This window comes from Pleurodeles waltl, chromosome 5 (assembly GCF_031143425.1).
Source record: "Pleurodeles waltl isolate 20211129_DDA chromosome 5, aPleWal1.hap1.20221129, whole genome shotgun sequence".
NCBI lineage: Eukaryota > Metazoa > Chordata > Amphibia > Caudata > Salamandridae > Pleurodeles > Pleurodeles waltl.
This window is the reverse complement of record NC_090444.1, coordinates 724,854,068-724,880,344: the sequence shown is the minus strand read 5'-3', so window position 1 is coordinate 724,880,344 and position 26,277 is coordinate 724,854,068. Positions and strand designations below refer to the sequence as shown.

Here is a 26,277-nt window from a genome sequence, read left to right as displayed (position 1 = left end):
ACCCATGTCATGCATAAGCCCGGCGACATGGCTGCAGTGTAATTGTGGGGAGTGGTGCATGTGGTGAAAGGGGGTGATGGTGATAGAGCGTTACCAGCCTAACAATTTACCTGTAGTTGGACGCTCTTGGGTCGATGAATCTTTTGGCCAAGTGGGACTCTCCTTACTCGGGAGTAATCAATCAAAATCAACAATCAACAATCAATAACGAACATAAGCAATTCCCCGATCAACATAACACTTCACAATTAATCCAGAATACATTTCGGCGAAACCATGACCTTTCGGTCATGAATAATCACACCAGTTTATGCAAAGTTAATGAATTTATTTCCCTATATTAACAAAGCTAGCACAATGTAGATGTGTCTCAACACCAAATGATATATGTAAATGAACATTAATAGCTGTCCATAACGGCGAAACAGATGCAATCTATGCAGCATTTGAATAACGATGCCTTCTATGATGGCAACGCAAACCACTAAAACTACAATCTGTAATGGGCTAATTGCATACATTTAGTCAGCATAACAAGGTCTCAAATTGCATCGTGCATCAAATGAATCCTCATCTAACCTCAAATCAGCATCGGCATGTGGGACTTCATGCAAAAACAATTTAGCAACATTAATTTGGAAAACTCCTAACTAAGGCTCTTATCAAAATTTCAGCAGTTGGTTACCTAAAAAGAAAACACAATGCAATTGTACAATTTTCCTTTCATATTTACCAAATTCAATCAGCATTCAAGGAAGTCTTCGTCTCACAGGTACCGATTTCGATCAGCATGGGTACTGGTTCCGATCAGCATGGGACGGGGGCAAAGGGGCAGGGTGGACGGGGCAGTTGCCTCACAGCGGCAAGATAAAAGGACAACTATTACTTCATGCAAAGGGACGTATCAAAGTTAAAGTCTCTAGGGCGAGAATTACTTAAAGTCTCTTTCTCTCGATTAGAGAAAGCATCAAAGTCTCTCAAAATGGCGTCGAACATCAATTGGCATCGTAGAAGATAGGCAATAATGTCCGATAGGTAATGGCCGTTTTCTTCCTCGTGCACCTGGTTTAAATAGACAACAGTTCAAATCCAGTAGGGTCTTCCATTGGAGGGTTCATAGGTTAGCTTCAAATTGTCCAATCAAAAACAACAGTTCTCAAGCTTTTACCTAAGCATACATTATCCTTGGAGTCGGGAACGTAAGTTGCAACATATTTTACCAATTAACTCACTTTCAGAGCGTCCATTGTCTGCACCTGCAGATTGACCTTGGAGTGGAAAAGAAGATGCCAGGCTGGCACGAAACCTTAAAGATAAGCATGTGAACGGTCTCACTGGAAAAGTACAGCTTCAAGCAAGAATACACGTTTATTAGCACATTGGAAAAATACGAGCATCTAAACCGTGAGACACGGCAGCTAGGCCAAAGCCTCCACTAAAGTTATGCTAAGCTAAAGCATTTCTAACAAGCAAATCATGGCACACGTTTACGATTATGTCAAACTAGTACAATTCTAATACATCACGTATTATGAAGCACGCTTATAAATGTTGGCAAACTACTCTGAGGGCACATTTTGTCCCCGTACAATCTTATTTAGTTCGATTAAAGTCACACTTGATTATTGCAGCACTACGTTTATGCACTAATAAATGTAAAACCTTCATTTCAGCTTCATCAATGGTCGGGGGTCCCGCCAATGAAAACTCACTGACTTTGTTAAGGCAGAAATTGCAAACGTAATCGTTAAGAGTGACTTCCAATTACATAACAGAAGACATAACTTTTCTAGAAGGCCAACTGAGCTATGTATTTCCAGGTACCTGCTAATGAGTCTTACTCCTGAAGTTCTAACAGTACCTTTTAGTTTTCATGCCAATCTCACTATGAATAAGTTCTTCATTAACAGGGTTTAACAAATTCAGATTTGTTAAGGAAAGAAGTTTATAGGTGACAATAAAAGGCTTTCATAAATAAGATGTACAGCAAGGTGGCAAGCACATTCCTAGGCTGGACAGCTTGGCAGCCGGTGTGGAATTAACTTGTCGCTTAGAACATCTCAAGGTATTTGGGAACCCCTATGCGGAACAGCTTATAATTTATGAGCCATTTTCAGCTCTTTCATGCCCCCCTTGGCCAGGTCATTGACAATGCACAGGCAGGCTCGTACAAATTCTTAATGTGCTTACATCTAATATTCAGGGATAGTGATGTGTGTTTTCAATATTTAAACACAGCAGCAGCTTGCTAACATCACTGCAAACAATCTGCGACACCCTTGTACTTCTCATATGTGACCCTCCTATTTTGATCTAGAAACTTTTTGTATGTATGCTGCATGAAACAAACAATATTTCTCTGGAAAATGTCTGTACTAGACTCTCACACATCACCTACGTTGCAAATAAAATAAAGGAAAACTGTATTTAAAACAATTTAAGAATTATTCAAGAAGGAGCGCGTCGGGAACGCAACCAATATGACTGCCGGACTTTGAGCCTCCTGGCCTGCTCCTGTGTTTTCTCGGAGGCTCGGTGCCCATTTATTATCTACATGCTTTCTAAGATCAAAATTAGTGACCAGAAGGTTGGCGCCCTGTTCCTGGGGTATTTTTGAATGTTTTAGATTTCACTCCGGCATGTTTTTACCGTATGAAGTGCTGGTGGATTCCTGAAGCTGTGCCATTTTAGAAGCTCTAAGGTTCCCGGGACACTGTTTTTGAGGCACTGGCCAATCCCAAGAAAGCAGAAATTTGAAGTTTTACCAAATTTGATGACACCATGTTCTAAAGTGGATTTTTCCTGATATCTTTTTCAACTATTGAAGGGATTCACTATTACTTTGACTGGGCACTATTAAACTTGCACTCTTGACTATAATATACACCAAGGGACATGCCCCCTGGTTGACACTACTTTAGCAACTTCTGTCCCTCCGGGCTATCCTAAAAGGGGTCACTCATGCTGGTCATGTCTTAAGTTGCTGGAATATTATATCCTCATATTGACTCACTGTTAGACTTTTCATCCTTGGCGTGGTCTCCCTTAACTTTTTGCCTCTGTTCCCCAGGTTGTTGATGTGTGCTGGACTCTGATTTTGCTGTTTGTGTTACTCTGGGCACTTTACCACTGCTAACCAGTGCTAAAGTGCAAGTGCTCCTTTACAAAATGTGTATGTGATTGGTTTATCCATGATTGGCATATTTGATTTACTAGTAAGTCCCTAGTAAAGTGCACTAGAGGTGCCAGGGCCTGTAAATCAAATGCTAGTAGTGGGCCTGCAGCACTGGTTGTGCCACCCACATAAGTAGCTCTGTAGTCATGACTCGGACCTGCCATTGCAGTGTCTGTGTGTGCAGTTTTACCTGTAAATTCGACTTGGCAAGTGTACCCACTTGTCAGGCCTAAACCTTCCCTTTTTTTACATGTCAGACACCCCTAAGGTAGGCCCTACGTAGCCCCAAGGGCAGGGTGCAGTGTAAGGTTAAGGTAGGACATATAGTAATGTGTTTTATATGTCCTGACAGTGAAATATTGCTAAATTCGTTTTTCACTGTTGCAAGGCCTGTCCCTCTCATAGGTTAACATGGGGGCTTCTTTTAAATCTGATTAAAGTGTAAATTCCCTTTGGGAGCGGACGGACATGTGGAGTTTGGGGTCTCCAAGCTCACAATTTAAAAATACATCTTTTAGTAAAGTTGATTTTAAGATTGTGCGCTTGAAAATGCCACTTTTAGAAAGTGAGCATTTTCTTGCCTATACCATTTCTCTGACTCTGCCTGTTTGTGGATTCCCTGTCTGGGTCAGTTTGACAGTTGGGCTGGTTGCACCTCACACTAGACAGTGACACAAAGGGAGCTGGGGTGTAGCCTGCATATCCTGATGAGCCATCTGTGCTGGGAGGGAGGGGAGGAGTGGTCACTCACACCTGAAAGGGCTGTGCCTGCCCTCACACAATGCAGTCTCCAACCCCCAGGTGAGTGTCTGGGGCCTGGCCAAGGCAGGATTTCACATTCCAAAGAGACTTTACTTTGAAGTAGGTCTACTTCAAAGGAGAAATCGGGTATAAGAAGGGCACCCAAAACCACAGACTTGAGAAACACTTCTGGAACCAAGAGGAACCTCTGCCGGAGAAGAGCTGAATAGCTGAGGAAGAAGTGCTGCCCTGCCTGTGACTGTGCTTTGTGGAGCTTTCCTGCAGTGCTGCTTCTGCCAGAGTAAGAGGGCAAAGACTGGACTTTGTGTGCCTTCCATCTTGTGAAGAAATCTCCAAAGGCTTGATTTAGAGCTTGCCTCCTGTTTGAAGTCTCAGGGACAGCAAAGACTTCTCTCTGCCAGCACCTGGAGTCTCTGGAGAGACTCCTGCTCTGACAAGTGGTGCCCTATCCAGTCCCTGGGCCCTTGAAAGGAAAGCTGGTGGAAATCCAAGGAAATCGACTTCGGACCGACGCCGCTGCTGAATCCGATGACACCGCCTGCACCCGACGCCGTGACCTTCCCTGGAACGCAACGCTCTTCGCAGGCCCGACGCCGCTGCAGCCTCGCTGAAGTCTGCGACTCCATGGAAGTCGTCGCACCACGTCATGACTGACTCCTCTCGAAGTGCGCAGATTCAACATTTCGCACAGACGCCGCAATCCCCGACTTCGCGCATCAGCTTGTTTTCACTCTTCACCAAAGGTACTGTACTTGGGGGTCTACGCGACTCCGTGTCCAGCGCCGCTGGTGTCGGCTTGTTGGAAACAACTCCGTCACGAAGCCATGTTAACACCTCATCGAAGCATTTTTGTTTCTAAGCGCTATTTTTTTGTTTAATCTTTAAAAATTAATAACTTGACTTGTGTATGTTGGATTTGTGTCGTTTTGGTCTTGTTTTGTTTAGACAAATATTTCCTATTTTTCTAAACTGGTGTCGTGTGATTTTGTAGTGTTTTCATTAAGTTACTGTGTGTGTTGGTACAAATACTTTACACCTAGCACTCTGAAGTGAAGCCTACTGCTCTGACAAGATACCAAGGGGGTACGCAGGGGTTAGCTGAGGGTGATTCTCTTTTACCCTGACTAGAGTGAGGGTCCTTGCTTGAACAGGGGGTACCCTGACTGTCAACCAAAGACCCCATTTCTAACACTCACAGGTACACTTCTTCAGTTATTTCAGACATCTAGACCCAAAACTGTAAAGCAATATTCCCTCCATCAGGTACTTCAAACGTGGCAACGACTATCACATCTTCTCTTACAAGAGGAGTTCAATTGACATTTCACATATTCCTCTCTCCTTTGAGTAGGACTTTGAAACAAAAGGATAAATCATCCTCACTTCCATCTTCTACTAAACTCATTAATCATCCTGAAATTTGTCAACAACAGTATTTCTCAAGAGCCTCTCAGACCTTATGGCAGGCTCAGGCGAACTTCGGTCGGGAGTTTCTATGACAGCATCAGGAGCTATATCTTCAATATCATCAGCTTCCATCCAGATATCAAAAAACTATTCTGATTCTCCATCGGAGTCCCCTCCTCCCTTCACCCTAGAAGATATTATGGAGGTAATCAGAGTCTTAAAACCATTGGTTGTTGAAAGAAATGCTTCCTTGATGCACATCGAGGAGAAATGGTCCACTCACGAACAACACAACTGTCATGAAATAACAGATCAGTGATGGGGAAGACTATTCCTGAAGTTTCTCATCTGACAAGGGAAACACCACTTCTCAAAAATACTACAGAAGATTTGAAAAACAGGAACTGTAGAAACAACCTATGTCTCTATGGAATCGCAGAGAATTCTGAAGGGACCAATATGATTTTCTTTCTGCAAAAGGCACCCTCTTGTTCATTTACCGAAACACAGCAATTTTAACATTTAAAAGCTCATGGTTTAGCTCCCAAACATTCTACCACATCTTTAAATCAGAGACCTAGAGGAATCATTCTTTTCTTGCAGCTCACTGATTTATCTGCAGCTAAACAAAGGGGTCCACTCCAATGGTCTGACACAAGATCTACTTTGCGCAAGATGTATACAATGAAACAGCTGAAAGACTAAAACATTTCTTGGAATTTAGAGCACAGCTAAGATCCCTTAATATAAGGTATGGTTTAGTTCACCCATGCTTCCTTAAAATAACTTGTAAAGAGATATCTTATACCTCTGACGACGCAGCCAAATTACAAGACTTCCTCTGACAGCATCACCTTGATGACATGGAAGCTGGAGTCGCAGCTAAGACTTGAATGTTATATATGCTTTCTCTGTCATTTCTCCTTAATCAAATAACCTTAACTGTAATTTAGATTCAATTTATTTTTGAACGGTGTGTTCTTTGTGACTCATACTGGTCCCATTGTCTTTCAGCACCAGTGTATCTCATATTTGGCGTATAGGTCTTGTCCAGTTCGTTCCACCCGTTTTGTGTGATGCAGTGCACCCAGCCCACCCCCAATTCCTTGTACTAGATGGTAAATATTTTGTTACACCTTTTACCCCCGTTGTACTTACCTATACATAAATGTTTATCATGTTGCCTCTGTATGTCTATGCTACTCTTTCATGTCACTGCTGTTAATTCATTATTTGTGGTACGCCTTGCTTTTGTTTTCATCAGTCAGGTCCGCAGCCATCCTTTTAATGCACTTCGCACTCCACTCATCCTTGGGGATGTCTTTCTTTACAAATGTTAATGACCACAACTAACTTACATACCTTCTGTTCTTTTTTGGGTTTATACTTCTCCCTCCATCCTTTGCTTCTCTTCTCTCCTATTATTTTTTCCTTACTTCTCTGTATTATTTGTTGAAGCTTCCTCTGTACAAAGTGCTTTTGAATATATTTTTCCCATGCTAAAAAATGAATTCAGTGCAAATACCACTTAGAGTTTCGAAATACTACTCACAGATTTTGCTGGAGTAGCAACTATCACTTACTTTCCGATAAGGACTTCATTCTTGAGACGTTTGTACAAGAACATTTTAGGATTAATGATGTACAAGAGTCTTCTTTCCACTTTGGAATGCATTTAAAAAGTAGCATCCTGAGGCTTCATTATTAACTACATTTCCAACAAATGAAAAGCTACTGAGGAGCCCGCATACATTCTTACTGAAATTTAGAGATCAAAACCAAAAGTAAAAAAAAAAAAAATTGGCATGGAGGACATAAGAAAACTGGACCCTTATTAGCCAATTACCTTAAAAGTAGGAAAGAAAATCTTCCATTGCCTCGCTCACTAATCAAGAAGGTAGTAAATATTTTTGTGATCCAGACATTGCTAGATTTTTTTGTAGAATATTAACAAACACTATGTATCCCTGAGGCATCTCCTCATTTTTTTCTGATTCTTCCATGCGCAAACCCACCTAAGTGGGCTTGACTTCTCTTAAGGATCCTCTTCGTGAAGAGTAACTGTTCTCTGCAGTCAAGCATCTTCCATTAGGAAATGCCCCGGGTCCAGATGGATTCACAGTTCATTTCTACCTCCAAATCTCCAAAATACTTTTCCCTAAATTGTTTAAATAAAAAAATAAACCCTCTTGATGTAAGAATTATCAACCCATTTCCCTCATTAATACAGAATGTAGCATTGTTATAACATTTTTGCCAACGCACTTGCCCTCCACCTAAATGAATTCATGCCTGATCTAGTTGATGTTAAGCAGTCTGGTTTAATTAAAAATAGGACTATAATGGATAATTCACTAATCCATTCAAACATTCTTAGTAAAGCAGCAAAACTCAGCCACACCCTGGCAGTGGTGGCGCTAGATGCTGAAAAAGCATTCAATCGAGTTTAATGGAACTATCTAAAGTAAGCACTTCATTGACATGGGTTTGGACCTGGACTTCAATTAATTTTATTATACTCCTCCCTATGTTAGTCCATTTTGGTCAATGGTATTCAGTCTTCTTACTTCCCCCTATGCAAGGGCACACAGGAGGATTGGCCCCCTATCACCAATGTTACTTATTCTTGCACTTGAACCCTTCTCATTTAGGTTGAAACACGGACACTTTCACCGGCTTTTTGTTAAATAAAGTTCATATTAAATATATAGCATGTGCGGATGACATCCTCCTATTTATCTCTGAACCTGAAACATCTCTTCCTAGCTTTTTTTGAAGAACTAAGATCATAGTCGAAAGTCTCAGGTTACAAACTTAACATAGAAAAATGTGAAGTGATGCCCCTCAATAAGATCTGCTATAAAGCATCCTTTACTGAGATGTGTTTAGCTTGGAAACCTGACAGTATGTCTCTATCATACCGTAAAACTTTCAAAGATACTTTACAATCCAAATATTGATGTCCTCCTTGCTAAAATTACAAAACTAACATAAGGTTGGTCCCCCCTATTTCTGTCATGGGGGAGTTGCCTGGATACCATTAAAATGATTGTTCTTTCAATTATTAATTTCTTCCTCATGACGCTACCTGTTAAAATCCCAACCAAACACTTTATAATTGATAGATTCTTATAAAAAAATGTATGGAAAGGGAAACCCTCCCGGAATTCCCCACATCACTTAAAACTATCAAAATCAGCTGGAGGTGTTCATTTTCCAGACTTCCCTTCTGATCATAAAGCCTTCATTATTAAAAAAATCTCAAAGCTGCTTCCTTGCACCTTCAGATCCATCAACTAATGTATGGACTCAATGGAATTAGCAGTTATCTCTCCTTTTTCCTCATACTCACATTCAATATGCGTCAGACCCTCATAAATACTGGGTACCCTCTTATTCTTGTTCTCTATTCAAGCCATACTTGGGGATGATCTTTTCTATCGAGATCAATTACTTCAGAGCCCTATTTGGTATAATAAACTGATACTTTGAAATGGTAAACCACTTTTTTGGAGAACTTGGTTAAATACAGGTACATTCACCATATCTCAGCTGATTTTCCATTTTTCCATTATAACTTTTACTAGTCTCTTCTCTTCTTTCAAGCTTTCCCTGAAATCCCTCAAACAATATCAGATCTTAAAACCCTTTATGGCCCCTACACACTCATCTTTTCCTCAAACCATTCAGGGGAATTCTCTGCAATATACCCACAAACACATACTTCATGCTCCCAAGGTTCCAATAATTTATAAAACAATGATAAATCTCCCTTTGTACAGGCCAAAATCGAAACAAACTCCTGTGGGAATCAGATTTAGTATTGTGTTGGCCTACATTACTCTGGCAAAAAATATGGGAAAACAATCTTTTCTACTACACATACGGCCACGCTCACCCAAACGCTGTATTGCTACTAGAACTGGATATACTATACAACTGAATGTTTATTTAAACTCAAATTACTCAAAAGGGAAGTATGCTGGTGTGGCTCGTCTCATCATGGTACATATCTTGATATGTTCTTTCTATGTCCTAGGCTGTCCCTATTCTAGAAATAGTTATGGACAAGAATTGGAAAGATAACCAAAGTACACACTCCATTTTCCATCTAAGTTTTATTTTTAGGTGGTTTAGGTAATATCTGTCCTCAAAATAAATTACTTCATAGATTGTGGATGACCTAATAGCAATCAACATATCAACCAATAAGTGGAGATCTGGGGACAATATCTCACTACAACAGTGGTGTAATTTGGTTTGTCAATCAACGCTTGGATTGGTATAACCTTTATTCCTCATCTTTAATTGACAAAAATGATGAACTTTGGGAACCACTAACTAGGTATTTGTCCATTCAAGTTCGCACTTGAGCAAAATGAGTGATTACTTATTATGTTTAAGCATTTGAATTGCTGTTTATATAGTTTTTGATGACTGATATGGTTGTTATATCATAATTGGAAGCTTCACTTAACAGTGTTATAACATTTAGTGCTTCTTTTCCTCCTTTTTCTCGTCATTCTCTACTTTCTGCATTCCTTTGTTTTTTTTTTTTTTTAAATAATACCATGTTTAATTCAGTTACCCGTATTCTATGGTTATTTATATTTAGGTTAGTATGACCTTTTCTATTCAATTTTCCAATTACATTTTATGGCTCTTTATGTACTGGTATGCCGTAGACATGTATACTTTTTACTTCAATAAAAATACTAAACTAACAGAAAAAAATATTCAATGTCATCAGGACAAGACTCTTCAGAACAGAGGAGGTTTCTGTCAGGTCACCCGTGAAAGACTGGGGTCCTGAGTCAGTTCCCACTTTGCCCATCCTTTAAAATGTTTATGTTGGCGCTAACAGAGCGAACACCCATTTGGATATCCATTTAAAATGAAGTATGATTAAACTGCTGTGTCCTCCAAGTGCACCCTTAAAAGAAAATTCAAGATGGCAGCAATAGTGGAATTCAGGGATGTGCATTCTGACCGAAAATTACATTTTTTATATTAAGCTCGGCAGGTTGTAACAATCTGCATTTTGCCTCAGTCCTAACAGACAGCTCATTAAACGAATGCCAACAAGTGAAAAACATGTGCAGCCAATAGCAGAAGAGGGTTGCCCAAAGCAGACTCTCTATGTACCTTTTTCGCTATCTTTTTGCTAGGTTGGTGACATGCGCTCTAGTAACAGATAGCTATATGAAATGAGTCACCACACACTCGCAGGTCGATGGCAGTGGTGCTGGAAAGAAATTCATAGCAGGGGTGAGGTCATCAATGTTACATCCCTGAAGTCATAGGGATTATAAAAATTCCAAGCATCAATAAGAAAGAGTGTAGCAAATCAGCCACACCCATTCAGCAGGAAAGTGAGAAGGGTGAAGTGTATGTAGGTGTGTTGCCGTTTGGAGCACACTGTTGCAAACGGCTTACTAAACTTGGTGTGCTACCACGCTGCCATTTATAGATAGCATATTCTATGTTGTAATGGCTACTTATTTTGGCACAGGCCTACAATTTTACTGATAAAACTATATAGCGCTCAAACAATGTATAGGAATTAGGTTTTAGCAAATATTTGTCATGTGCACTGTGGCAGGTTGAACAGTATAAAGACAACGGAGAGAAATTGCAGTGTTCAGGTAAGTGGTTTATTTCAGTAGAAAGGGGTTGTTATATTTTTCCTTAGATTTTACTGGGTTGTAAGGTCTCAAGTCTTTATCTTCCCTTCTTCTAATGGGGTTTTTCTTCTTCTTTTCTTCGTTCTCTCTTTAGGTTGGTGGTCCCTCTGTCTCTCAGCGGGTTCCAGCGGTGAGGTACCAGGAAAAAGGAAAAACGCTACGGTAAGTGGGGTATTACGTATATCTGATGATGGTTTTAACTAAAGGGGAAGAGGTAAAAAGGGTGGGGTTGTGCCGGTGGTGACTTTGGGGCATAAAATGAATAAACTCCTTACAGTGCACTTTTTTTATGTGGCTCACACGTGTCTACCTCTGTGTCCTCCAAGTTCCCTCCCAGTCCTCCCCTCACTCCTTCTCAACCCCCTTCCCCAGTGCCCTCTTAACCGTGGTATTCCCTCTGGAGTCCCACAAAGACCGTACCTTAGCAAGCCACGACCCTCCTGGGTCGTGGCTGGCGCTGGGGTTTTCCCTCGGTGGGTGATCTCCGGCAACGCTCTCTTGCTCCAACACCTCGTCGTTGTTCCGCGTTAGGACAGTCCTTCCTGGGTCTCCTGTTTCGGCTCCTCCGTTCTCCGTCTGCCCTCCCGGCTTCTCTCTCCTCCCCTCTCTCGTCGTCTCCCTCTCTCTTTAATCCCGCGCCCCGGAAACCCTCCTGGGTTACCGCGGTAACGCCGGGACGCCAGCCTCCGCCTGAGAGCGTTCCCACGGCAACGTGGGAACGCGGACATGACGCGACGGGAGTATCTGATACGTCAGTATCAGCTCGCACCGGTGAAGTGTTCGGGCCGCCCGTTCACATGCACATTGCCAAGTGAAATGTTTTGGCTTATGTTAGAAATGGGGTCTTTGGTTGGTAGTCAGGTTACCCCCTGTCCAAGCAAGGACCCTCACTCTAGTCAGGGTAAAAGAGAATCAACCTCAGCTAACCCCCTTGGTAGCTTGGCACGAGCCGAAGGATTAACTTCAGAGTGCTAGGTGTAAAGGATTTGTACCAACACACACGGTAACTTAATGAAAACACTACAAAATGACAACACAGGTTTAGAAAAATAGACAATATTTATTTAAGCAAAACCAAAACGACAAAAATCCACCCTACACAAGTCAAGTTATCAATTAAAAACCAAAAAGTGTCTTCATGTAATTTTAAACACAACGCTAACGCGGTTAGCGTGAAAATGTACCTTTGGCACGTCAAAAATAACCCTGCACGGGCGAGTGTGCGTCAAAAAGGGCTTGCAGTGCGTCAATATCACTCACGAGCGAGACCTTGCATTGTATCTCCTTTGGTCGGGTCGGCGTGCATTGTTTCTTCTCTCCGCAAGAGAGCGATGCGTCGATCCAGTCAGCACTCTCTGCTCCATGCTGGCCTTGCGTCGTTTTTACACACACAGCGGTGTTTGCATCAGAAATTCAGCCGCATCATGGTCCGAAAACCACGCAGCACGGGTTGCGATCTCACCAGTCTCCATCAGCGATGCTGCGCGTCGTTTCTCCAGCCGCAGGCGTCGATCTTCCAGTCGCGTTGCAGGCGAGCGTCGATTTTCAGCCCCAAAGCTGGCGGTGTGTCGATTTTTCAGCCGCAGATCAGAGTCGCTTCGATCTTTTCCCTGCACAGTGGTCGGTGCGGGGATTTCTCACTCTTGGGCTGCTAGCTTCTCCTTTCAGGGTCCCAGGAACTGGATGGGCACCACTTGGCAGAGTAGGAATTCCAGCTGAGGCTCCAGGTGCTGGCAGAGAGAAATCTTTGCTGTCCCTGAGACTTCAAACAACAGGAGACAAGCTCTAAATTAAGCCCTTGGAGAGTTCTTCACAAGAAGGAAGGCAACACAAAGTCCAGTCTTTGTCCCCTAGCACAGGCAGAAGCAGCAACTGCAGGATAGCTCCACAAAGCACAATCACAGCTCTTCTTACTCAGCTCTTCACTCTTCTCCAGGTAGAGGTTCCTCTTGGTTTCCAGAAGTGTTCTAAAGTCTGTGGTTTTGGGTGCCCTTCTTATACCCATTTTGCCCTTTGAAGTAGGCCTACTTCAAAGCAAAGTCTCTCTTGATTGTGAAATCTTGCCTTGCCCATGGAGACTTCATTGTGTGAGGGCAGGCACAGCTCTTTCAGGTGTGAGTGACCAATTCTCCCCTCCCTCCTAGCACAGATGGCCCATCAGAAAATGCAGACTACACCCCAGCTCCCTTTGTGTCACTGTCTAGTGAGAGGTGCAGCCAGCCCAACTGTCAAACTGACCCAGACAGGGAATCCACAAACAGGCAGAGTCACAGAAATGGTTTAAGCAAGCAAATGCTCAGTTTCTAAAAGGTGGCATTTTCTAAACATAATCTTGAAATCAGCTTTACTAAAACATGTATTTTTAAATTGTGAGCTCAGAGACCCCAAACTCCACATGTCTATCTGCTCCCGAAGTGAATCTACACTTTAATCATATTTAAAGGTAGCCCCATTAACCTATGAGAGGGATAGGCCTTGCAACAGTGAAAAACAAGTTTAGCAGCATTTCACTGTCAGGACATATAAAACACATTACTATATGTCCTACCTTAACCATACACTGCACCTGCCCTTGGGGCTACCTAGTGCCTACCTTAGGGGTGTCTTACATGTAAGAAAATGGAAGGTTTAGGCCTGGCAAGTGGTTACACTTGCCAAGTCAAATTTACAGTTTAAAACTGCACACACAGACACTGCAGTGGCAGACATGATTACAGAGCTACTTAGGTGGGTGGCACAACCAGTGCTGCAGGCCCACTAGTAGCATTTGGTGTACAGACCCTGGGCACCTCTAGTGCACTTTACTAGGGACTTACTAGTAAATCAAATATGCCAATCATGGATAAACCAATTACATACACATTTTGTATAGGATCACTTGCACTTTAGCAGTGGTAAAGTGTCCAGAGTAACATAACAGCAAAAACAGTCCAGCATACATCCGCAACCTGGGAAACATAGGCAAAAAGTTAAGGGAGACCACGCCAAGGATGAAAGTCTAACAGCTTATTTTGATCCTATGAGAATCTCTGTTTCCATGTCACTTCAGCATTACCAAAAAGTTCCATTTCAAACATTGGTACAGTTCATTTATATGTATTAAAAAGTTACTGTGTGTTTGAAAAAAAATACATCTTACAGCCTTTCCTTTCACACTAGCAAGATACTCACATAGTTGATTTTATATTAACCCGTCACTTGGATTCAGAGAAAGAACATTTTACCTCAAGGTCTTTGATTTCACAGCAAATATGATAAGATAAAAACAAAACATATAGGCATCTTTATTACTCATTCACCTTTGGAACTTCATCCTGGATGATGGTGGTGGGGGGGGGATGGGGCCTGCAGCACCCTGCACCTCCACTCCCAGTGCCTATGGTTGGGAGGAATAAAGCCTTATGCTTACTTTTTCCAGCTGAATTTCACAGGTGGTACATTGTTAACCCAGGCACAAACAATTATTTTATCACACTATTTTCACCCCTGAATGGTGTTTTTATTTCTATATAGGCTTTAACAAAACAGGAGTTCCATGATGCATGACATTTAAATATTAAGGATAAGCAATAGATCACATTTTATATTCTTCAAAACGCTTACCTTCTTTCATTAAGTAAAATTCTTGTCCAGTACAGAGGTTTCATTGGTCGACGTGGCTTAATTGGCTTTTTCCTAAATCCACTAACCTGCTGCATTCCAAATGCAGGCATAAATCCTGGATACGGAGGAGTCAGAGACCCACTGCCTGGTATAAGGTATGCTGCTAAGTTGAAAGCAGGTGATGGCTCAGTGTCTGATCCGGAGAACAAAGGAGCAAAAGGTGGCACACTACTGTATCCTGGCAGAGGTAATGGTGGTGGAATAATTAAAGGAGGAGGAAGAGGTGCAAGGGCATTCCCAGAAAATGGCAAAGGTGGGCAAGGAGGGGGGAGAAAACCCCTAGATTCTGGCAAAGGTGGGCAAGGAGGAGGAGGGCTGACCCCAGAGCCTACCAAGGGTGGACAAGGAGGAGGAAGAAATGTCCTTGAATGTAGCAAAGATTGGGAAGGAGAGGGAAGAACCCCTCTAGATTCTGGCAAAGGTGGGCAAGGAGGAGGAGAGCTGACCCCAGAGCCTGGCAAGGGTGGACAAGGAGGAGGAAGAAGAGAAATCCTTGAATCTGGCAAAGACTGGGAAAGAAAGGGAAGAAAACCCTTCGAGTCTGGCAAAGGTGGGCATGGAGGAGGAGAGCTGAACCCAGAGCCTGGCAAGGGAGGACAAGGAGGGGGGACAGAAATCCTTGAATCGAACAAAGATTGGGAAGGCGAGGGAATAACCACCCTATATTCTTGCAAAGGTGGGCAAGGAAAAAGGGGAGAGCTGACCCCAGAGCCTGGCAAAGGTGGACAAGGAGGTGGAAGAGAAATCCCTGAATCTGGCAAAGATTGGGAAAGAGAGGGGTGAAAACCCCTAGATTCTGGCAAAGGTGGGCAAGGAGGAGGGCTGATCCCAGAGCCCACAAAGGGTGAGCAAACGGGGGGTAGAGAAATCCTTGAATCCGGCAAAGATTGGGAAGGAGGAGGAAGACAACCCTTAGATTCTAGCAAAGGTGGGCAAGGAGGTGGAGGGCTGATCCCAGAAACTGGCAAGGGTGGACAAGGAGGGGGTAGATACATCCTTGAAATTGGAATAGATATGCAGGGAGGAGAAGTGCCACCTCCAGAGGGTGGCAAAGGTGGAGGAGGAGGTGGACAGGGCACCCTACAACCTGAAAAAGGTTGGCAGGTAGGAGTAACAATTGCATAGCCAGGCAAAGGTGGGCAGGGCGGGGGAAGTGGAAAGTCATTATCTTTCAAATATAAATGAAGGAGAGGATGTTTAGGAGCTGCAGTATGTGGCGATGACACACCCAAATCTGAATGAAGTGGTGGAAAAGCTGGAACTTTTTTAGCAGGCAAAGAAGGTGGCGAGGATTTGCTACATTTATCATATAACGTATGAGGGCAATTAACAGACGTATCTTTAAGTTCCAGTCCAAGCTTTGGTGGTAAAGCCTCCATATTTGTTCCACTTGTAGTTGAAGACGACGTAGCAGATGATACTCGAGATGAAGATAAATCACATGCTTCTGACACAGTAGGTTGTTTGCACACAGGACCAATTTCAATGGTGTCCGCTGGATGACCGTGATTTTGTTGCAATGAAGTTTGTTTAGGGGATAAAACTACTGTTATTTCAGAGCAACTAATTAGTCGAGTTTTTGATTGGAGAGTTTGAATTTCGAAATGGCACTCTGGGCCCAAATCTCCTTGGAACACGGTTGGCGACTGTGGCAGTTCATCAGCAAAAAGCCCATTGTCCGACACACATTTTTTGTTTTGGCTCATTGGTACTGCATTTGCTTGTGTTGTGCTTTTGTTCAGTACCTCACATTGAACATTGAGAGTTTTGGCATCCCACAGGTCCGAACTCTGTGTCGTCTCACCCCGAGTTCCCAATTCTCTTGTGGCCTGCACTGTGACTACTGGCATAGACTGCATTTTCAGTTGTTTTATTTGTCTTCTGAGGTCCTGGACAGTGAGCTCCAGCGTTTTCAATCCTTTTGAATATTCCGCTGTTAACTGCGCACATTTCGATTCATACTTTTCCTTAAGAATAAAAGAAACATTGTCACACATCACTATACATCCATTCTCCGATGCTAGAAGTGCTATATTTGAAATCACCGGATATAACACCACGAAATGACTACAAATCCCCATTAATATAGGTTGAGAATCACCTTGCTAAGCAGTTTAACCTATGTCCTGAGAAACTTAAGTTAACGAAGAACCAGCTTCTTAGCCAGTGATCGAAGTTCTGTGGAAGATGCTCTAAATTGGTTAAGTGTGACAATTTATGCGAAAAACGCAAAGCTTTACATGTGGGAATTCCTCATACTAGCAGACGATGGGCAACACTTGATTGCCCCAACATGACAGTTATCAGATACTGTGCTTGCTGCTCTTCTGGCAGCAACTCAACCACAAATCTGGAATTCTGTAACATCTTTAGGGGATTGTAGATTTGAAAATGTGTATGGTATCACATTTTAAATCATGCAGTTCACCCTTCTTCTTTCATAACCCATGACAGGCATCAGCTGTGCACAGCCTCCACCCTGGAGCTGGAAATGCCCTACGCACAGGGGTTTCCAGCTCAGACCAACCACTATACCGGCTCTTCACTGAGAGATCGTATTAACAGAACCAATACCGTGCCACACACTGTCGCAGCATGCGCAGGTAGGTTTGCTAAAAGAAGTTAAACATACCCGCTGTCTATGGAAGATTGACAGCTCGGTTGTCTGCACTGTGAGATTAAGTAATCCGCTGAGTAAGGGCATCTCTGCTGTGTGTGTCAAGGAAGAGAGAGCAATGCTGGATTTAAAACAAAAATGCAACTGGCTACAGGGCGATAAGTACAAGTGTTATGTCAAAAACGCAATACACATTAATGAATACACAACTTAGTTCTTAGTGCTTTGAAAATTAATAATTTAAAATAATATAAATTCATTTCCCAGTTCTTTAGGGATGCTGCACTCATGACAACAGGATCGAGGGCTGAGGTCCTCATTTTTAGTTTTGTAGAAATCATGATTTTAGTTGAACCTAATTGGGATAACATGGTACACAGAATTAAACCACCTTGTTACAGGTCAAATGTGCCCTGGGAACCCAACTAGACAGATTAAGTCTTCAGGAAAAGAGCCAGAAACTTGGGTCAAATGTGGAAATCTAAGAACAAACACAAATGTACCATGACATTCTCCATTCCAGGGCCCAATATTTGTAATGGTAGGATAATACTGCACCTGTTACTTCATGCACCCCATGGTGCTGTAAATTCCTGATGGCATTACCACAGCCGTTTTCTTCAGAAGCTTCTAACAAGGGACAAATTGTTAAAGAAAGGGCAGGCAATGAAGGCTCCTCCAATCGGAGAGAGGCCTAAACGATTGTGCTGCTATAATGTACTATACTAAAACATGGCTACACCAATTTTTAAAAAAACTTGATCTTGAGTTAAAATATTCTTGCCCGTATGTTAATATCTAGCTATTTCCCCATAGGTTCCTATCTGTAGGATATATATGGCCGACCCGTACTGTTTAATAGCAGCCAGTTTAAGCAAAATCTTTGACCTGGTTGAGAGAGTTTTATCCAATCTCTGGACCAAACTGAATCTAATGAATAAAGGAGACCACCTGTTCCACAAAACTTTGGAAGTTGGACTTGTGCATTCTGCTCTTTGTAAATTGTCAAATGTTAGGATAAATATCTCGCCCTCGAAATTGCTGTCTCACTGCTCGAGACATTTCGAGTTTATTTCTACTGTGTGAACTCATGCATGTTGAGAATATGAATTCAATGAAGCGCTGTGCAAATATGCTTTTAGACAAGCCATTGAATTACAAGATGTATTCCTATGAAACAAATGCTATCTCGACAGAGAAAACTATTTTTAAATACTTGGGGGGGGGGGGGGGGGGGGGAGACCTGAATGTGTGCTTCCTTGTATGCAATTTAAGAGACAGGGAAACTGATACTTATCTGTCAAACACATGATAGGACAGAAAGGGTGAAGTTTCTTGTTTATTATACTGAATGCAGTGAATTGACTCAGTCTCCCCTGACTGCAAATATCTTTATAATAGAGAACTTTAGAGCTCAAAAGCAAGATCGTTCAGCAATACTGAGAGGGGGGGCCTTGGGTCCTCTCACATACTGATCTTCCTCCATACACGATTATGTTGGGCTGACGTGGTCTACTTCCTCTGCAATAGTGCATGTATTGCATAGACTACGCTCAATGGGCTAAGCAGTAATTGGTTACTGTAACAAGCCTATGACCAATGTTGTAGGCATGATTCGTTCATTGAGATAACTTGTCAGTTACCATAGGTCGGAACTACTTGCTAAGAAAAGTTCTGACAGAGGCAGCAGGTCTGAATTACTTATTTTGAAAACGCATGTTACAGCCACTAAGCCTTTAAGGAGGGCTTATGAGGTCTGTAGACCTTTTTCGAACTTGGACTTCCACAGTTTGCCTAAGTAGTTCATTGCTCATAACCGATATGGACAACGGTAATGAAAAGTCTGGACCAAATACAGTAGGAAAGGGCTCTGCATAGTGCAACCCTGTAACCAGTACAGTAAAAATGAGGTATATTGCGAAATTTCAGAAGAGGTTTTATGTTAATCCAAAACCTTTGGGGAAGGGGACGAACTTGGAGTTACACTCTGCCCACAAATCTTGCTAGAAGATGCCAATTCTCAGTCGCGCTCGTCAATTTAGCATTGGCAAGCCACGCACAAAAATAAAGTCTGCCATGTGGCAGTTGGCATTATTTGGACGGAACTCTGCATTACAAGCATAGTGCAGAGTGCCTAAATTTCTGCCAGCTCAGCCAGCTGAGAGTAATTTATCACCCACTCCTACCAAAAACCATGTCAAGTTGATTTGCAATGTTGACTCTGACAAATGCAATAGGAAGGGGTTTGGTACAAAGGTTCCTTCTCAGTCCTGCCACCGTAAATACTTGCGGTCTGGAGAGGAAGGCTTTTGTTCATGTCTGAATAAAAGGTCTGATGGGTCTCTCTAGAAAAGAGACCAGGTTCAAGTTAAATTCAATAGGCTTAAGTTTCTGATTTTCAAATGTAATGACAAAGGCACTATGTAGACCTCTCATTTTATATTGTGAGTTACTTGACCAAGCATGTAGACTTAACATTTTTGATTTGTGTAAATCCTCATGCTTTCCAATATGCCCATAGAGGGCCGTTACTGTTTTTTTAAATTATGTCATGATGGGGTGCAAATTTTCAGAAGATACCTCAGAGATAACGGAAGCGGACTCAATTTACAATGTTAGTTGACCCAGCGATACTTATTTAGGGTACCTGATTTGCATCTGGTTTAATTCGCAAGGCCCCTAGGGGAGGAGAGACATTTTATTTCCACCTAAAATCTTGTAGATGTGACATGCTGATTATCGTACATACTTGTGTATGCACTGATGTATTTTCCCTTTTAAATTAAACTATGTGGCTGGACACTGACTTGAGTGCTAATGCTGTATTTCGTTGTGTTCTAAGTTCTTAGCTGGGAACACCTCCCAGAGTCAGCCATGGATTGTTCTGCTAAGTAAACCTTAGAGACATGTTAACAGGGGCACTCATTTCCCACTTTGAAGGTGTAGGGTATAGGGGTTCTAGGACATCAGAGGTAAAGAATGCACATTCATACAATTGGGCTAGACACTGATAACTGGTTTAGGCAGGTCCACAAGTAGTTCGCAAATTAACCAGGAAGCTGTTTTTCATTGTGAACACCATGACAGAGTTCACATGAAAAGCCTTCGTATTTCGAAGAAAATAAATACAACTGGAAAGGGTTTTACTTAGTATACTTTGACAAATGGATTAGAAAGAAGTTTAGTACAGAATTCCCTTTTTAAGTCTAGCCACAGTAAATGCTTTGTTTCTCAAGTGAAAACTGTAATGTCCATAACGATGTATACTTTGGGCCTGCCTAAAATGTTTGAGGAGTCTTTCTAGGGAAAGTTGAATTCAATATGTTTGGTTTGTATTGATTTTTAACTGTGATGACAAATTTAGGAAGTTTTGTTTTACAGCGTGAACAACTTGACAAAGCCTATACACTACGCCCTTTTGATGATTCAGAAAAGCCCAATGCGCTCCAATGGGTCCATGAATAGGCAGCTGGTTCGCAATTTGTCACTTGGTACTTTTCAGACAAAAAGGAGGTGACTTAATTTACATGATTAGTTTCCTCCCTGTGATATTTCTCCACGGAATGCAATTTGCACCCTGGGTAATCTGCAAGATTTCTAAAGAAAGGGGTCAGATTTGTATTTCCACCTTGAATCGTATGAATACTTGTGATCTTCCCTATAGCTTTACTGTCCCCTTATAAAGAAAAAGCACTGGACGGATGTTGCTTTGAGTGTTAATATTGTGTTTTGTGGTGTTTCGAGTTTTTTTTCCCGCCACAGCACCTCCAAGATAGCTTAGACTTCTCGGCCCGCTTACCATTTAAGACAAGTGCTAAAAGGGACTGCTGGCCCCCAGTTCAAGGATTCGGGACATACAAACCCCAGAAAACCAGAGATGAAAAACCCTGGGTCTAGTAACCTCAGACTACCATGGGACACATTCAACTGCAATTCCCAAATAGAATAGGAGGAGATTTTACATTGTGAGTCCCCACAAATATAACAGGAAGCGGTTGTATATTGTAAGCACCTTGCCAAGCACTACTCGAAGGTGCTTTACATTGTGAACAATCAGACAAATGCTACAGCAAGTAGTTTTACATTCTAAATCCTCGGTCAGATACAACAGGAGGGGTTTTCACACTGAGAGCCTTGGCAAACCGATGGCCGGTGGCTTTCCATTTTGAACTGTAGGAACTTTAATAGAAAGGGGTTTAGTCCATAGATATTTTTAGGCCAAGACATATTAAATGCTGGTTATCTTCAGACAGACTATATGTTCATCTGAATGGATAAACAAAAATATTTGATGGTCACTCTGGCAGGGACTACAAGGTAATGTTTAAGTTCACCACACAGCCAATAGGCTTAATTTACTGATTTGTCAATTTGGTAACAGACACCAGACCTATTTATTACACATTACGAATGGCTTGATAAAGCCTGCAGACCTAATCTTGCTAATCGTGAAATGCTTTGTGTTTTACAATAGGCCGGACATTGCTGGATATATTAGGATTAGAGCCTGGTGGCTTACAAGCCTTCACCTCAGACTAAACAGATGACAGAGAGAGCTTAGATATATGGGACAATTGCCTACTGTGGATTTCTTTAAGGTACGCTATCTGCACACAGCAATTCTACAAGGCTCTGACATCTTAAATGTTTGCAGTTTTGAGCATAGTATGTGTGTGTTCATTACAATACTTTACCTTTTTGAAGAAGCATTAACTAGGCTTTGATTTATTGATGTTTTGGTGTCTTGCATTGGCACACTCTCTCCCCGAGTCAGCCTTGAATGACTGCCTCATTACCCTGAGATTCCAGTACTAGATGTTATACTTGGTCCCCAGTTTGAGGAAACCAAGAGAGAAGAATTGACAAAATCGGACCCAGTAACTGATTACCCTATGACATCCCAACCGGCATTTCCTACATACAGTAGGAAGGTGTTGTATTTTCTTAACACTAACCAATGCAACAGAGTACTGTTTTACATGGTGAACTATGCCAAATAAAATAGGAAGGGGGTTTACACAGTACATTCTGTGGCAAACACCAGAGGAAGGGGCTTTACTTTTTTCCAGGAGTCTGACAATGTGGGATGAGCATTTACATTATGAGCTCTGGGGAATGGATTAGGAAGGGTTTATTGCACATCCCTTTTATTAGTCTGGCACTGGCAGTGATGAGTGCACCCGGACCTTCGCTGTTAGACAAGGGATACAATAAGGGTGCGTGCTCACTCCAGTTCTTTTTCTGCTCTGTATTAACAAGCTTGAGTCTGTTCTAGGCAAGGTGGGGACTGATGTCCCAGTTGTAGTCGGTAAGCCAATGCCAGTGTTGCTCTGTGTGGACGACGCTGTGTTATTGGCTAGGACCGCCAATAGTTTAAAATTGTTAATCACAACCTTTATTAGCTTTATGGGAGAGCTGGACCTGCGGACCAATTTGTTGAACACAAATATATGTGGCCCCAAACACACTAAAACCTGCTCTATTTGTATTAATGACCCATATATCACTAGGATGTCATATTAGCCATAACTGGGAGTTATAATTGATGATGCTGGTTTCTGGTCCCAGTGACTAATGGATAGGATTGTCCAGTTTGCACGTGCAGTGGGATCAATTTTCTCCCAAGCTACCACCCTTGGAGAAAAGCCTATTAGTCCCATTTTAGAAATCTATAGGAGGAAGTGCCTCAAGTGGAGGAAAACAATTTGTCGGCGGCTGTTGGGCGTTCCTCCTTCTACTTCCTATTATATAGCCCTTCTGGAACTTGGGTTGGATTATGTGGAGGATCTAATTAGTCTTGCGCCGCTTACGTTATGGTGTTCTGTGGGGCTCAATGAAGAGGTGATTGTTAATCACAACATTATTATGGATTACCTCTTGCACCAATATGGCAATAAAATCCCATGGATGCTTTTCAAGTTAAAACCAACAAGCTTACTTCTTTACTAAATGCAATGATACAGGCAGTAGGCCTGTCATTTTACATTGTGAACTTGACAATGAGTATGGGAGTTGGAAAAAAACTAATGTTTTCCAGGAGGCCAATTTAGAAGCATTGCTGGTTTTTAGGTCTGGCTTAACAGTGCAGCTGTAGGCAGAAACAATGTAATAAAAGGAAAAGCCTTCAAGAGTAGTTAGATCACACATGCCACTATAATAATTCTATGGCAGCAGCACAGATAGGAGGAAGCCAGTCAAGAGACATGTGTTACTGTATTGTAGTCTCAGACATCTCCCCTATTCCCTGTTTACCAACGTCAGATACCACAATGAAAGAATTGCAGGCTTTTTTTTTCCAATTTCCAATTCAAAGCTTTATCAGCTTGAGAAAAATGTATGTGGAGGCTTTGAATTCCTCGCCTTCCCTTGGCTTATTACTCCCTTCAGGCCTTCCCATCATCCTGCTTGTTGTTACTTCAACTAACTTCCCATTGTAATTCATTACATCAATACAAGTACATAAGGAATACATCTACTTATTTTTTTCACATGGGTGGTGCCTTTATCTCACAAGTAAGTATATAAGGATTCTTTCTAGCTTTACAAATTTAAATTCAAAAAGTTAATTCAATTATACATTTTACTTTAGTATTTGATTTGTTAAAAGTTACAACAATATTTGGTTCAGATTTAACTGATGTATTATAAATTGGTTAATTTATTTAATATACTGGAATTTTACATTACTCTTCCCTAAACTCTAGAAACCTTTTACTATTCTTTAACACTACTTCTTCTCTGAAGCCTTGCAACCTTACAACCCCTTAAAGCTACTCCACTCTGAACCCTAAAACCCCCTCCTACTCTATACAGGGAGTGCAGAATTATTAGGCAAATGAGTATTTTGACCACATCATCCTCTTTATGCATGTTGTCTTACTCCAAGCTGTATAGGCTCGAAAGCCTACTACCAATTAAGCATATTAGGTGATGTGCATCTCTGTAATGAGAAGGGGTGTGGTCTAATGACATCAACACCCTATATCAGGTGTGCATAATTATTAGGCAACTTCCTTTCCTTTGGCAAAATGGGTCAAAAGAAGGACTTGACAGGCTCAGAAAAGTCAAAAATAGAGAGATATCTTGCAGAGGGATGCAGCACTCTTAAAATTGCAAAGCTTCTGAAGCGTGATCATCGAACAATCAAGCGTTTCATTCAAAATAGTCAACAGGGTCGCAAGAAGCGTGTGGAAAAACCAAGGCGCAAAATAACTGCCCATGAACTGAGAAAAGTCAAGCGTGCAGCTGCCACGATGCCACTGGCCACCAGTTTGGCCATATTTCAGAGCTGCAACATCACTGGAGGGCCCAAAAGCACAAGGTGTGCAATACTCAGAGACATGGCCAAGGTAAGAAAGGCTGAAAGACGACCACCACTGAACAAGACACACAAGCTGAAACGTCAAGACTGGGCCTAGAAATATCTCAAGACTGATTTTTCTAAGGTTTTATGGACTGATGAAATGAGAGTGAGTCTTGATGGGCCAGATGGATGGGCCCGTGGCTGGATTGGTAAAGGGCAGAGAGCTCCAGTCCGACTCAGACGCCAGCAAGGTGGAGGTGGAGTACTGGTTTGGGCTGGTATCATCAAAGATGAGCTTGTGGGGCCTTTTCGGGTTGAGGATGGAGTCAAGCTCAACTCCCAGTCCTACTGCCAGTTCCTGGAAGACACCTTCTTCAAGCAGTGGTACAGGAAGAAGTCTGCATCCTTCAAGAAAAACATGATTCTCATGCAGGACAATGCTCCATCACACGCGTCCAAGTACTCCACAGCGTGGCTGGCAAGAAAGGGTATAAAAGAAGGAAATCTAATGACATGGCCTCCTTGTTCACCTGATCTGAACCCCATTGAGAACCTGTGGTCCATCATCAAATGTGAGATTTACAAGGAGGGAAAACAGTACACCTCTCTGAACAGTGTCTGGGAGGCTGTGGTTGCTGCTGCACGCAATGTTGATGGTGAACAGATCAAAACACTGACAGAATCCATGGATGGCAGGCTTTTGAGTGTCCTTGCAAAGAAAGGTGGCTATATTGGTCACTGATTTGTTTTTGTTTTGTTTTTGAATGTCAGAAATGTATATTTGTGAATGTTGAGATGTTATATTGGTTTCACTGGTAATAATAAATAATTGAAATGGGTATATATTTTTTTGTTGTTAAGTTGCCTAATAATTATGCACAGTAATAGTCACCTGCACACACAGATATCCCCCTAACATAGCTAAAACTAAAAACAAACTAAAAACTACTTCCAAGAATATTCAGCTTTGATATTAATGAGTTTTTTGGGTTCATTGAGAACATGGTTGTTGTTCAATAATAAAATTAATCCTCAAAAATACAACTTGCCTAATAATTCTGCACTCCCTGTAGTGCTACTATTCACTGCATCCTAAAACCCTCAGTACTGTTTAATGCTACCCATCCCTGAACACTGGAAACCCCAACTATTCTTACAGAAACCCATTCCTGAACTCTAACCCTTAGATTGAGCCTTCTGTGAGCTTGAAACTCCGTACTACCCCTAATACTACCATTCCCAGACCCTTAAAACTATTTTCTATTCGTTAATGCTACCCTTCCTGCACACTAAGAATCCCTTAATACTGCAAAACACGAACGTTCCCTAAAGGTATACGTATACATATCCCTCAATACACCATAACACTACCTATCTCTGAACCCTGAAATCCTTAATACCCCTACAGCTACCCATCCCTGAACCTTAAACGTTACCTTGCTTCTATGAAGCTTAAAAAATAATTCCTACCCTTGAATGCTACCCTAGTATGAATGCAAAAACTGCCTACTACCCTTAAGTGTTAACCATCCCTGAACCCCAAAAAGTCTTAGTAGCCCGTAAAAAACTATCCTTCATTGAATCTTTAAAACGCTTTACTACCACTTAATGATACCCTTCTCTAAACATGAAAACATTATCCCTTAAAGCTACCCTTCATTGCAAC

At 41.9% G+C, this 26,277-nt stretch overlaps 1 protein-coding gene across 1 annotated transcript in view; it reads right to left on the bottom strand.

The window, feature by feature from the left end:
• The window catches only part of LOC138295990 (formin-2-like), a 686,093-nt gene that overhangs the window by 563,066 nt on the left and 96,750 nt on the right, over positions 1–26,277 (bottom strand). The window contains exon 5 of the mRNA XM_069234685.1: positions 14,632–16,658. Coding sequence (XP_069090786.1) covers positions 14,632–16,658 — 2,027 coding nt within the window. The remainder of the gene's footprint in view (positions 1–14,631; positions 16,659–26,277) is intronic.